At 37.7% G+C, this 13,603-nt stretch overlaps 2 protein-coding genes across 15 annotated transcripts in view; one reads left to right on the top strand and one right to left on the bottom strand.

The window, feature by feature from the left end:
• Positions 1-13,603, bottom strand: part of LOC106069732 (RUN and FYVE domain-containing protein 2-like) — a 112,343-nt gene that overhangs the window by 61,414 nt on the left and 37,326 nt on the right. The gene's annotated exons all lie outside the window — the stretch shown is intronic.
• The window catches only part of LOC106069735 (uncharacterized), a 39,273-nt gene that overhangs the window by 15,929 nt on the left and 9,741 nt on the right, over positions 1-13,603 (top strand). The window contains exon 2 of the mRNA XM_013229466.2: positions 10,242-10,500. Within this exon, the coding sequence (XP_013084920.2) occupies positions 10,273-10,500 (228 nt within the window). The 5' untranslated portion in view covers positions 10,242-10,272. The remainder of the gene's footprint in view (positions 1-10,241; positions 10,501-13,603) is intronic.

Genomic DNA, 13,603 nt, shown 5'->3' with positions numbered 1-13,603 from the left:
TGTCTGCTAGAGTATGTACCTAGGAGAACGCGTGAAGGGCAAAAAAGTGAATCTCTTTAACACCCCACATGTGTATGGAAGCAATATGTGATTCTTTGTAAATAGTTCGCTGCCTAGACCTTAGTACACGAGAATAATCGCGGAGATTAGTTTCCTTTTTGTATCATATCTTTTCATTTCTCTTCCATATTTCTCTTCAGTGACTATCTTTTAAACGTTGGAGTATGACACAATAAGACACTCGAGTAGAACTAAGTCACGATTTCCTATCACATGACAATATCTAGTTCCGTCCATGCCCACAGCAACAGTTCAAACAGTTTTAGTGGCAGTATTGAAATCTACCTTTTTTTTTTAGCGGCCCCCGAAAGGGGAAAAGACGCTATTAGTTTTGTGTGACCTGTCTGTCCGTCTTTCGGTCCGTCCGTCCCGATTTTCATTTTCTCTTCTAGTTTCTGAGATCTAAACGAGACGGACGGACAGACAGGCCACACAAAACTAATAGCGTCTTTTCCCCTTTCGGGGGCCGATAATAAGTAGTTTTTCATATTTATTGCATGAACTGCAGAATGCCCACGGATTAATGGAAGACAAAACTAAAGGAATTATTTTTTTTTTTTTTACGAAATGTTTTTTTTTTTTTTTTACTGAGGCTGATTGACCCATTGCAAAACAATTAGATCAATTAGATACTCATTATAAGACATCAGTTAGGCCAGGTTCACATCTAACTTCACATTCACTTTCACCTATCCCTTGGTCTGCTGGGGCACCACACAGGATCTGTCAACATTCTTTCTCCATTCTTCTCTGCCATTTGCCTTAGATAGAATTTCATTATGATATTCTTTCTGAAAATATTGAAGCCTGACATTTTACATGCCTGGGTGGACCACTTCTGATAGAATTGAATACCGATATTCTTCTGAAAATATTGAAACCTGCCTTTTTTCTTGTCTGGGTGGACCACTTCGGGAGACGATTTTGAGTTTGTGTTTCCACATAAACTGTCTTTAAGTGTTTTGAGATCAAGCATTTTGGTTGGGTCGGAAGTACTTTTAAGTCAGAGCTAATATAAGTTTAAAGGTAGAGCTAATCTAAGTTTAGATGCAGAACTAATATAAGTTTAGATGCAGAACTAATCTAAGTTTAGATGCAGAACTAATATAAGTTTAGAGGCAGAACTAATATAAGTTTAAAGGCAGAGCTAATATAAGTTTAAAGGTAGAACTAATGTAAGTTTAAAGGTAGAACTAATATAAGTTTAGATGCAGAACTAGTATAAGTTTAGATGCAGAACTAATATAAGTTTAGATGCAGAACTAATATAAGTTTAGATGCAGAACAAATATAAGTTTAGAGGCAGAACTAATATAAGTTTAGATGCAGAACAAATATAAGTTTAGAGGCAGAACTAATATAAGTTTAAAGGTAGAGCTAATATAAGTTTAGAGGTAGAACTTGAATTAACTATGTCCGATCGAAATACTTTCTGACAAGACGAGAAAAACTTCCTAACAACTTCACAAGTTTCCCAATTTCAAACGCCAATAAATCTACAACTAACTGAGAGAATTAACTCAACAGGCTCATGGATAAGTTTAATCAAAGCTGGAGAAAGTAGAAAATCTTTAACTGGCTTCATAGGAAAGATTCATCCACAATTCCTAAATTCAGTTTAACAGGTATCTATGCTTGAGCGGATTTCGAGCTCACTAACAATGGATGAATAAGTCTAGCGCTTTACAAACCTGATATCAATATGTGAGTCCGGGACATACAATTTAGCACGCATCCACTCTACTGCTCAGGTCGTTCTGTTACTTAAGATTGTAAAACTGAATGTACATTGAAATAACCACAGGGACAGAAAACATTTTCTGCGCTGTTTTTTTTTAACGAACTCCTGGTCGAGTCCTATGCCGCTCTTCTCTGAAGTCAAATATAAAAAGTAGACGGACTCGATGAGATTGACTTTTCCAATGTAAACAAATCTAATTAGTATTTATAATTAATGAGATATTTGTATCTTATACCATCTACATTGCTAGTCCATAGTGTGCCACTAAATAGCCACTATCTAATGACACTCATATCTAGACCAATTACGACAGAAAAAAAGCATCTGGTGTAACTTTAAATCAGTGCGATCATTGTTACCTCAGGACGCCCACTTGTCACACGGGGAACTATTCCCCCCCCCCCAACCCCACACATGTCCTCTAAGGGTGGTGGATAAAAACACCGAATAATCACCACCAACAAACAGTCAGGATTAGGTTAAATGTCAAAAACAAGAAATGTCGACAATTTCAATCGCTAAAACAAACAATAACAAAGACACGAATCTAACATTTCCTATAACTTTCCGAAATCCGAGTTTCCCCTATCTTCCACCCATTAGTGAAGAAATAGTGTTGTATACACTTTAGACTTCACTGATTCGTAATAGTGATACGAAATAGATATCTGGACAATACTCTTTTACATAGATCAACAAGGATTCTCAATTTTGTAGGAAATTCTAAACCACATTCAGACGACATACAAAAAGTAGCCCTTGTACTTTTGTGATTGCTCGACTGCAATATAGTGTACATTTTCCCTTCTAAATACGAACTCCATTCTAATGTGACAAGACTTCCTAGAGTTGAGATACAGCGAATTAAACTGACATAGGAGAGCTTCAGAACGACTCCAATTACGAAGTCTAACCCTATCTAGCGTAGAAGGAAAGGGAGACAAGACGAAGATATGTTTAATTACCGCGAACTCCGGTGACGAGATCAGCCACTCATATTTCTTTCAATATCCAGTTGTACAGGTCATTGTGATCTGATAAGTATAGTAGATGTACGAGGTGTACACATATGGTTAGTGTTCAGTCAAGTAGACTAGATGTACGTGGTGTACACATATGGTTAGTGTTCAGTCAAGTAGACTAGATGTACGTGGTGTACACATATGGTTAGTGTTCAGTCAAGTAGATTAGATGTACGTGGTGTACACATATGGTTAGTGTTCAGCCAAGTAGATTAGATGTACGTGGTGTACACATATGGTTAGTGTTCAGTCAAGTAGATTAGATGTACGTGGTGTACACATATGGTTAATGTTCAGTCAAGTAGATAAGATGTACGTGGTGTACACATATGGTTAGTGCTCAGTCAAGTAGACTAGATGTAAGTGGTGTACACATATGGTTAGTGTTCAGTCAAGTACATTAGATGTATGTGGTGTACACATATGGTTAGTGCTCAGTCAAGTAGATTAGATGTACGTGGTGTACACATATGGTTAGTGCTCCGTCAAGTAGATTAGATGTACGTGGTGTACACATATGGTTAGTGCTCAGTCAAGTAGATTAGATGTACGTGGTGTACACATATGGTTAGTGCTCAGTCAAGTAGATTAGATGTACATGGTGTACACATATGGTTAGTGCTCAGTCAAGTAGATAAGATGTACGTGGTGTACACATATGGTTAGTGCTCAGTCAAGTAGACTAGATGTAAGTGGTGTACACATATGGTTAGTGTTCAGTCAAGTACATTAGATGTATGTGGTGTACACATATGGTTAGTGCTCAGTCAAGTAGATTAGATGTACGTGGTGTACACATATGGTTAGTGCTCCGTCAAGTAGATTAGATGTACGTGGTGTACACATATGGTTAGTGCTCAGTCAAGTAGATTAGATGTACGTGGTGTACACATATGGTTAGTGCTCAGTCAAGTAGATTAGATGTACATGGTGTACACATATGGTTAGTGCTCAGTCAAGTAGACTAGATGTAAGTGGTGTACACATATGGTTAGTGTTCAGTCAAGTAGATTAGATGTACGTGGTGTACACATATGGTTAGTGCTCAGTCAAGTAGATTAGATGTACGTGGTGTACACATATGGTTAGTGCTCCGTCAAAGAGATAAGATGTACGTGGTGTACACATATGGTTAGTGGTCAGTCAAGTAGATTAGATGTACGTGGTGTACACATATGGTTAGTGCTCCGTCAAGTAGATTAGATGTACATGGTGTACACATATGGTTAGTGCTCAGTAAAGTAGATTAGATGTACAAGGTGTACACATATGGTTGGTGCTCAGTCAAGTAGACTAGATGTACGTGGTGTACACATATGGTTAGTGCTCAGTCAAGTAGATTAGATGTACGAGGTGTACACATATGGTTAGTGTTCAGTCAAGTAGATTAGATGTACGTGGTGTACACATATGGTTAGTGTTCAGTCAAGTAGACTAGATGTACGAGATGTACACATATGGTTAGTGCTCCGTCAAGAAGTTTAGATGTACGTGGTGTACACATATGGTTAGTGCTCAGTCAAGTAGATTAGATGTACGTCGTGTACACATATGGTTAGTGTTCAGTCAAGTAGATTAGATGTACGTGGTGTACACATATGGTTAGTGTTCAGTCAAGTAGACTAGATGTACGAGGTGTACACATATGGTTAGTGCTCAGTCAAGTAGACTAGATGTACGAGGTGTACACATATGGTTAGTGCTCAGTCAAGTAGATTAGATGTACGTGGTGTACCCATATGGTTAGTGCTCAGTCAAGTAGATTAGATGTACGAGGTGTACACATATGGTTAGTGCTCAGTCAAGTAGATTAGATGTACGTGGTGTACACATATGGTTAGTGCTCAGTCAAGTAGATTAGATGTACGAGGTGTACACATATGGTTAGTGTTCAGTCAAGTAGACTAGATGTACGAGGTGTACACATATGGTTAGTGCTCCGTCAAGTAGATTAGATGTACGAGGTGTACACATATGATTAGTGTTCAGTCAAGTAGATTAGATGTAAGTGGTGTACACATATGGTTAGTGCTCAGTCAAGTAGATTAGATGTACGAGGTGTACACATATGGTTAGTGCTCAGTCAAGTAGACTAGATGTACGAGGTGTACACATATGGTTAGTGTTCAGTCAAGTAGATTAGATGTACGTGGTGTACACATATGGTTAGTGCTCTGTCAAGTAGATTAGATGTACGTGGTGTACACATATGGTTAGTGCTCAGTCAAGTAGATTAGATGTACGTGGTGTACACATATGGTTAGTGCTCCGTCAAGTAGATTAGATGTACGTGGTGTACACATATGGTTAGTGCTCCGTCAAGTAGATTAGATGTAAGTGGTGTACACATATGGTTAGTGCTCAGTCAAGTAGATTAGATGTACGTGGTGTACACATATGGTTAGTGTTCAGTCAAGTAGATTAGATGTACGTGGTGTACACATATGGTTAGTGCTCCGTCAAGTAGATTAGATGTACGTGGTGTACACATATGGTTAGTGCTCCGTCAAGTAGATTAGATGTACGTGGTGTACACATATGGTTAGTGCTCAGTCAAGTAGATTACATGTACGTGGTGTACACATATGGTTAGTGTTCAGTCAAGTAGATTAGATGTACGAGGTGTACACATATGGTTAGTGCTCCGTCAAGTAGATTAGATGTACGTGGTGTACACATATGGTTAGTGCTCAGTCAAGTAGATTAGATGTACGTGGTGTACACATATGGTTAGTGTTCAGTCAAGTAGATTAGATGTACGAGGTGTACACATATGGTTAGTGTTCAGTCAAGTAGATTAGATGTACGTGGTGTACACATATGGTTAGTGCTCAGTCAAGTAGATTAGATGTACGTGGTGTACACATATGGTTAGTGCTCAGTCAAGTAGATTAGATGTACGTGGTGTACAAATATGGTTAGTGCTCCGTCAAGTAGATTAGATGTACGTGGTGTACACATATGGTTAGTGCTCCGTCAAGTAGATTAGATGTAAGTGGTGTACACATATGGTTAGTGCTCAGTCAAGTAGATTAGATGTACGTGGTGTACACATATGGTTAGTGTTCAGTCAAGTAGATTAGATGTACGTGGTGTACACATATGGTTAGTGCTCCGTCAAGTAGATTAGATGTACGTGGTGTACACATATGGTTAGTGCTCCGTCAAGTAGATTAGATGTACGTGGTGTACACATATGGTTAGTGCTCCGTCAAGTAGATTAGATGTACGTGGTGTACACATATGGTTAGTGCTCCGTCAAGTAGATTAGATGTACGTGGTGTACACATATGGTTAGTGCTCAGTCAAGTAGATTAGATGTACGTGGTGTACACATATGGTTAGTGTTCAGTCAAGTAGACTAGATGTAAGTTGTGTACACATATGGTTAGTGTTCAGTCAAGTAGATTAGATGTACGTGGTGTACACATATGGTTAGTGCTCAGTCAAGTAGATTAGATGTACGTGGTGTACACATATGGTTAGTGCTCCGTCAAGTAGATTAGATGTACGTGGTGTACACATATGGTTAGTGCTCAGTCAAGTAGATTAGATGTACGTGGTGTACACATATGGTTAGTGTTCAGTCAAGTAGATTAGATGTACGTGGTGTACACATATGGTTAGTGCTCCGTCAAGTAGATTAGATGTACGTGGTGTACACATATGGTTAGTGCTCAGTCAAGTAGATTACATGTACGTGGTGTACACATATGGTTAGTGTTCAGTCAAGTAGATTAGATGTACGTGGTGTACACATATGGTTAGTGCTCCGTCAAGTAGATTAGATGTACGTGGTGTACACATATGGTTAGTGCTCAGTCAAGTAGATTAGATGTACGTGGTGTACACATATGGTTAGTGCTCCGTCAAGTAGATTAGATGTACGTGGTGTACACATATGGTTAGTGTTCAGTCAAGTAGATTAGATGTACGTGGTGTACACATATGGTTAGTGCTCCGTCAAGTAGATTAGATGTACGTGGTGTACACATATGGTTAGTGCTCCGTCAAGTAGATTAGATGTACGTGGTGTACACATATGGTTAGTGCTCAGTCAAGTAGATTACATGTACGTGGTGTACACATATGGTTAGTGTTCAGTCAAGTAGATTAGATGTACGAGGTGTACACATATGGTTAGTGCTCCGTCAAGTAGATTAGATGTACGTGGTGTACACATATGGTTAGTGCTCAGTCAAGTAGATTAGATGTACGTGGTGTACACATATGGTTAGTGTTCAGTCAAGTAGATTAGATGTACGAGGTGTACACATATGGTTAGTGTTCAGTCAAGTAGATTAGATGTACGTGGTGTACACATATGGTTAGTGCTCAGTCAAGTAGATTAGATGTACGTGGTGTACACATATGGTTAGTGCTCAGTCAAGTAGATTAGATGTACGTGGTGTACACATATGGTTAGTGCTCCGTCAAGTAGATTAGATGTACGTGGTGTACACATATGGTTAGTGCTCCGTCAAGTAGATTAGATGTAAGTGGTGTACACATATGGTTAGTGCTCAGTCAAGTAGATTAGATGTACGTGGTGTACACATATGGTTAGTGTTCAGTCAAGTAGATTAGATGTACGTGGTGTACACATATGGTTAGTGCTCCGTCAAGTAGATTAGATGTACGTGGTGTACACATATGGTTAGTGCTCCGTCAAGTAGATTAGATGTACGTGGTGTACACATATGGTTAGTGCTCCGTCAAGTAGATTAGATGTACGTGGTGTACACATATGGTTAGTGCTCCGTCAAGTAGATTAGATGTACGTGGTGTACACATATGGTTAGTGCTCAGTCAAGTAGATTAGATGTACGTGGTGTACACATATGGTTAGTGTTCAGTCAAGTAGACTAGATGTAAGTGGTGTACACATATGGTTAGTGTTCAGTCAAGTAGATTAGATGTACGTGGTGTACACATATGGTTAGTGCTCAGTCAAGTAGATTAGATGTACGTGGTGTACACATATTGTTAGTGCTCAGTCAAGTAGACTAGATGTACGTGGTGTACACATATGGTTAGTGTTCAGTCAAGTAGATTAGATGTACGTGGTGTACACATATGGTTAGTGCTCAGTCAAGTAGATTAGATGTACGTGGTGTACACATATGGTTAGTGTTCAGTCAAGTAGACTAGATGTAAATGGTGTACACATATGGTTAGTGCTCAGTCAAGTAGATTAGATGTACGTGGTGTACACATATGGTTAGTGTTCAGTCAAGTAGACTAGATGTACGTGGTGTACACATATGGTTAGTGCTCAGTCAAGTAGATTAGATGTACGTGGTGTACACATATGGTTAGTGTTCAGTCAAGTAGATTAGATGTACGTGGTGTACACATATGGTTAGTGCTCAGTCAAGTAGATTAGATGTACGTGGTGTACACATATGGTTAGTGTTCAGTCAAGTAGACTAGATGTAAGTGGTGTACACATATGGTTAGTGTTCAGTCAAGTAGATTAGATGTACGTGGTGTACACATATGGTTAGTGTTCAGTCAAGTAGACTAGATGTACGTGGTGTACACATATGGTTAGTGCTCAGTCAAGTAGATTAGATGTACGTGGTGTACACATATGGTTAGTGCTCAGTCAAGTAGATTAGATGTACGTGGTGTACACATATGGTTAGTGCTCCGTCAAGTAGATTAGATGTACGTGGTGTACACATATGGTTAGTGTTCAGTCAAGTAGACTAGATGTAAGTGGTGTACACATATGGTTAGTGTTCAGTCAAGTAGATTAGATGTACGTGGTGTACACATATGGTTAGTGCTCAGTCAAGTAGATTAGATGTACGTGGTGTACACATATGGTTAGTGCTCAGTCAAGTAGACTAGATGTACGTGGTGTACACATATGGTTAGTGTTCAGTCAAGTAGATTAGATGTACGTGGTGTACACATATGGTTAGTGCTCAGTCAAGTAGATTAGATGTACGTGGTGTACACATATGGTTAGTGTTCAGTCAAGTAGACTAGATGTAAGTGGTGTACACATATGGTTAGTGCTCAGTCAAGTAGATTAGATGTACGTGGTGTACACATATGGTTAGTGTTCAGTCAAGTAGACTAGATGTACGTGGTGTACACATATGGTTAGTGCTCAGTCAAGTAGATTAGATGTACGTGGTGTACACATATGGTTAGTGTTCAGTCAAGTAGATTAGATGTACGTGGTGTACACATATGGTTAGTGCTCAGTCAAGTAGATTAGATGTACGTGGTGTACACATATGGTTAGTGCTCAGTCAAGTAGACTAGATGTAAGTGGTGTACACATATGGTTAGTGTTCAGTCAAGTAGATTAGATGTACGTGGTGTACACATATGGTTAGTGTTCAGTCAAGTAGACTAGATGTACGTGGTGTACACATATGGTTAGTGCTCAGTCAAGTAGATTAGATGTACGTGGTGTACACAATAGTACACATATGGTTAGTGCTCAGTCAAGTAGATTAGATGTACGTGGTGTACACATATGGGATGGCTACTGTTCCCTCACACTAATACACACATTATCAAATCCAATGGCAATATTTCCCTAAAACATTCAATCTTCTCATTCTAGGGTGTTTACAACAACTACTGGCTGGTAAGAAGCTCATTCAAAAAGCAAAGAAACGTAACAGTGAACTGGTTCACTTATGTAAAGTTCACTTATATAAAGCTCACTTATGTAATGTGCTCAAACCGAGTTAGTTGTTTTTTCAGTCTACTAGCAGTGGTGGGGAAAAAAAAAGAGAATTCGAAGTATCAATGTCGTTTTGTTGGTATTTTATTGCTAAGTAATATAAAGTATCAATGTCGTTTTGTTGGTATTTTATTGCTAAGTAATTTTTAAAATTTTATTTTGGTAAAAGCTATTTTACTAACATTTTTTGATAACTGATATTTAATACATTGAACAAACATATTTTTAAGAGATGTGGTGACTGAATGGTGAACGCTTGACTTCCTTACATAGTGAGTCTGGAATCTTGGTGAAGACTGGGATTTTCAATTTCAGGATTTTAAGAATGTACCAAACTCCAAATGGGTACCTGACATTAGTTGGGGAAGTCAATACGTTCTGTTTGCTACATGGCACCCTCGTGGGCGACAGACAATCCTAGAAACAATATTAATTCATACTCCCTTATCACAGACAATCCTAGAAAGAGTATTAATTCATACTTTCTAATCACAGACAATCCCAGAAACAATATTAATCCATACTCTCTCTAATCGCAGACAATGTTAGAAACAATTCTCATTATCTGTGCCTTGACTTTCGTCATAGTGGTGCTGTGACAGTTCGCGTAACCAAATCCCTTCACGTTTGCAGGTCAATACTCACTCCTATTCTCTAATCCACAGCTAAAGAAGGGAAACAACATTCATTTCAATTCTTCCATCCGCAGCTAACGGCACCCAAACAGTAATTTGGTGACCATGACGAACAGCTGCGTCTACTTTCTGGTCGTCTGCCTTGCCTTACTTCACATGAGCCAAGCCCAGAACTACCACTTCAGTAACGGCTGGTACGCTGGGAGGAAGAGGTCGGCACCCACTTACCCCAGTCAGTCTCCTATCTTTGACAGCGAAACAGGCTCGTCGTCCATTGATGCCTCTTGTAATATAAGTCCTGAGTCCATTTTCTTAATCAACAAAATATTGCAGGTAAGTTATGTGCCGAGAGTAATTACAAGTTATCTTTAAGAGAGCTACAACAATAATACAAGTTATATTTTAGAGAGCAACACTAGAAATTGCAAGTTATCTTTTTGTGAGCTATAACAGAAGTTTCAAGTTATCTTTTAGTGAGATACCGGTATACATGTGCTACAAAACCACACATTCATTTCCAAATCGAATTAAAGAAAAGGTTGTTAAATTGATCTCTGTTCTATTTCATGTAAGGGTATATTACTCCGCAAAATAAGTAAGATGCATTATTTATATAACTGTATTGTTAGGAAATGGTATTTCTTGTAAATGGAAATATAAGAATCTAGTTCTTTACATGCCAAACTTGCTCAGTTCAGGCTAGAGAGACACTTATTTACATCTTCAGTGGAAAGTTAAAGTGATAGATCTGTCGTTAAAGTTGTAAGCCCACTTATGAAGATCTAATAAATGCTCTGTCTCTCTACAAACATTTAAAAACAAATTTAATCTCTCTAAAAGTTGTTGAAACTAAATTTATGTCGATTTTTTTTTTCTAAAGTGAAGACGCTGGCCTCAGAGAATAGAAATACTTACAAAAAAAAACAACAAACTTTGCTGAATACAATCAAATTTCTATTCTCAAAATAATCAAATTTCTGTCTCAAAACAGTTGTATGACCTTTTATTAAAATGTTTCGGCTTTTCCAAAAAAACAAAACAAAACAAGAAAAGCTGATAAGTGAATGAATTAAAGGGAAACTCCGATGGTTTTTCAAATTTGAGTTATTGACATATTTAAATTCTAAGTAAAAAGTTGTAATATTAAACATTGTACCATTTTGTATTTAAATGCTTAGAAACATTTATATTTAATAAATAAGACAGTAAATTCTTGACATCTCCAAAGAAACGGGGTTCTTTGATATTTTGTTTTTAGGTTAGGCATACGTCACTTCCGTCAACAACACTGAAAGGGAAACTAGATTTGACCAATGGTATCGCTTCATTCTTACAGTAGCTGTTAGGCTGTTAGGCTTAGTGACGGCCTAGTCAAGCGCTATGGTACAGTTATATATAGATAGATAGATTTAAAAGCATTAGGACAACCAACTCGAGAAAAAAAGTAACATTTTCATATAAGCCCCTCTCTGTCCCAAGAAGTAAATAGATCGCAGCTCTGACTGATTCGACCACAAACTGGTCAGTGTTAGGCTAGTCGAGACTACGTGTAGTCGGTCATGACAAGAAAACCAAGCGATAGTGTTTGTTGTGTGTTGAGTGGTCAGGCGAGAAGATACACACTGCCGTGGTTAGCCAAGCATGTAAATCTCCTTTAACACACATTTTTTTCTTTGCTTACAAGATCTAGATCTAACTGCATAGACGAAGATGTATTTCTTTTACGAGAATGTAAACTTTGCTGTATGGTTTTCCGTTATACAGTAAGTCGATAGATTAAATTAATAGGCATGTGTGACGTCACATAGAAAACCGGTGAAAATCTGACCGTATTTGATGCGCAGGAAAACTACGTAAGAAAAATATCAATTACTAAGTTATTATTGCAAATAAAAAACATATTATAATATATTCATTATCTGTAAATCAAAACACATATGATATCAAAAATTATCAAAACCATCGGAGTTTCCCTTTAAATTGATTGTAATCCATAGAGCTATATATATTTGGACTGGTCAAGGCTTAGACTGGACATTCCCAGTTCTGGAAGACAACAAGAGTAAAGAGGTCGCTATTTCTGTTGTTTCTCATGTACATGATCTAACAAGAGTTGGATAAGCTGTTGCTGTTTTTTTAAAATAGTAACGTTTTTTGGTTGTTGTTGCGCGTGTTAGCTCCTTAAAATCCCATTTCTAAGCTCCTGTTGTAGCACTAATCCCATTTCTAAGCTCCTGTTGTAGCACTAATCCCATTTCTAAGCTCCTGTTGTAGCACTAATCCCATTTCTAAGCTCCTTCTGTTGTAGCACTAATTCTTATTTGTTTAGTTGGCAACACTGATTTTGTGTTTTAATATAGCGTCCTTGACATTGCTTTTGTTTGTCTATTTATTTAACAATCTCTCACAATCTTCCTTTTTTCATTTTCTCTCTTTTGGTTCTTTTTATTGCTCCACATTGCTCTATATCGCTCTCTCTCTTTGTTTGTATCAGGTTACACTATGACAACCTTGATAACCCTAACATTTAAAATACTTTTGAAAAAGACTATACCTTCTTTGATACAACTAATAGAGCGATTATTTTGCTTTTAATAACTCATGGATGTTAGCTTTTATTTTTTAAAGGAACATTTTTTAACCCGCCCCATCCCCTCCTCCCGAGAGAAAAAAAATCACTGTTAATCAAATATGATCTAGGTTTAACAGACGGAACGCACACTTTTCCTGAACATTTATTTATTTAACTCTTTTTTTTTTAGGACTAGGGCCTACATGCGGAATACTGGAAGTCGTAGGCCCCTATAGTTTGTTCTCAATGTTTTCTAGTTCTCTAGACAAATTTAAATATATTTTTTTATACTTTATAACGGTCAAATAAGAGTTATCCCATTGTGACCAACGAACTAGTAATTCTTTTCCAAAACGAGATACAGCGACCGTCACATTTCTAGGAATATATGAACAAAAATTGTCAAATTGCAAAATTTGTATGAAGTTGAATAGAAGTAGAAAAAGATCAACAAGTGTTTGAATAATACTCAATGCTCAATCGCGAATAGTCGGCACTTCAGAACGAGAAATTTAAACATTTTTTTTACACTACCTCTACACAACGCGTATCTTCGTGGAACCTGGACATGGAAATTTGAAAGATTTCAAGATTTCACCGGAAGTCGTTAATAAAAAAAAGATTGATTGCAAAGAATGTATAGGAAGAATCTTGGGTAAAAGTTACGTTTCTAGAGCAGAAGATATTAACGAATTGTCCCTGTGCTGTCAGTGCCGCTACAGATGGATAACAATGATTTGTCCCTGTATAGACCAAGTATAAAGCATCTGAATACGAGGGGGAAAAGTAACAAACCTAAAAAAAAAAAAAACAAGATTACAAAGAGAGTTTGTGTTACACAAACTCAGAGGCGGCCCCCGTCGA

Source organism: Biomphalaria glabrata, chromosome 2 (assembly GCF_947242115.1).
Source record: "Biomphalaria glabrata chromosome 2, xgBioGlab47.1, whole genome shotgun sequence".
Lineage (NCBI taxonomy): Eukaryota > Metazoa > Mollusca > Gastropoda > Planorbidae > Biomphalaria > Biomphalaria glabrata.
The sequence above is the reverse complement of the archived record's forward strand: the minus strand, read 5'-3'. Positions and strand labels throughout refer to the sequence as shown.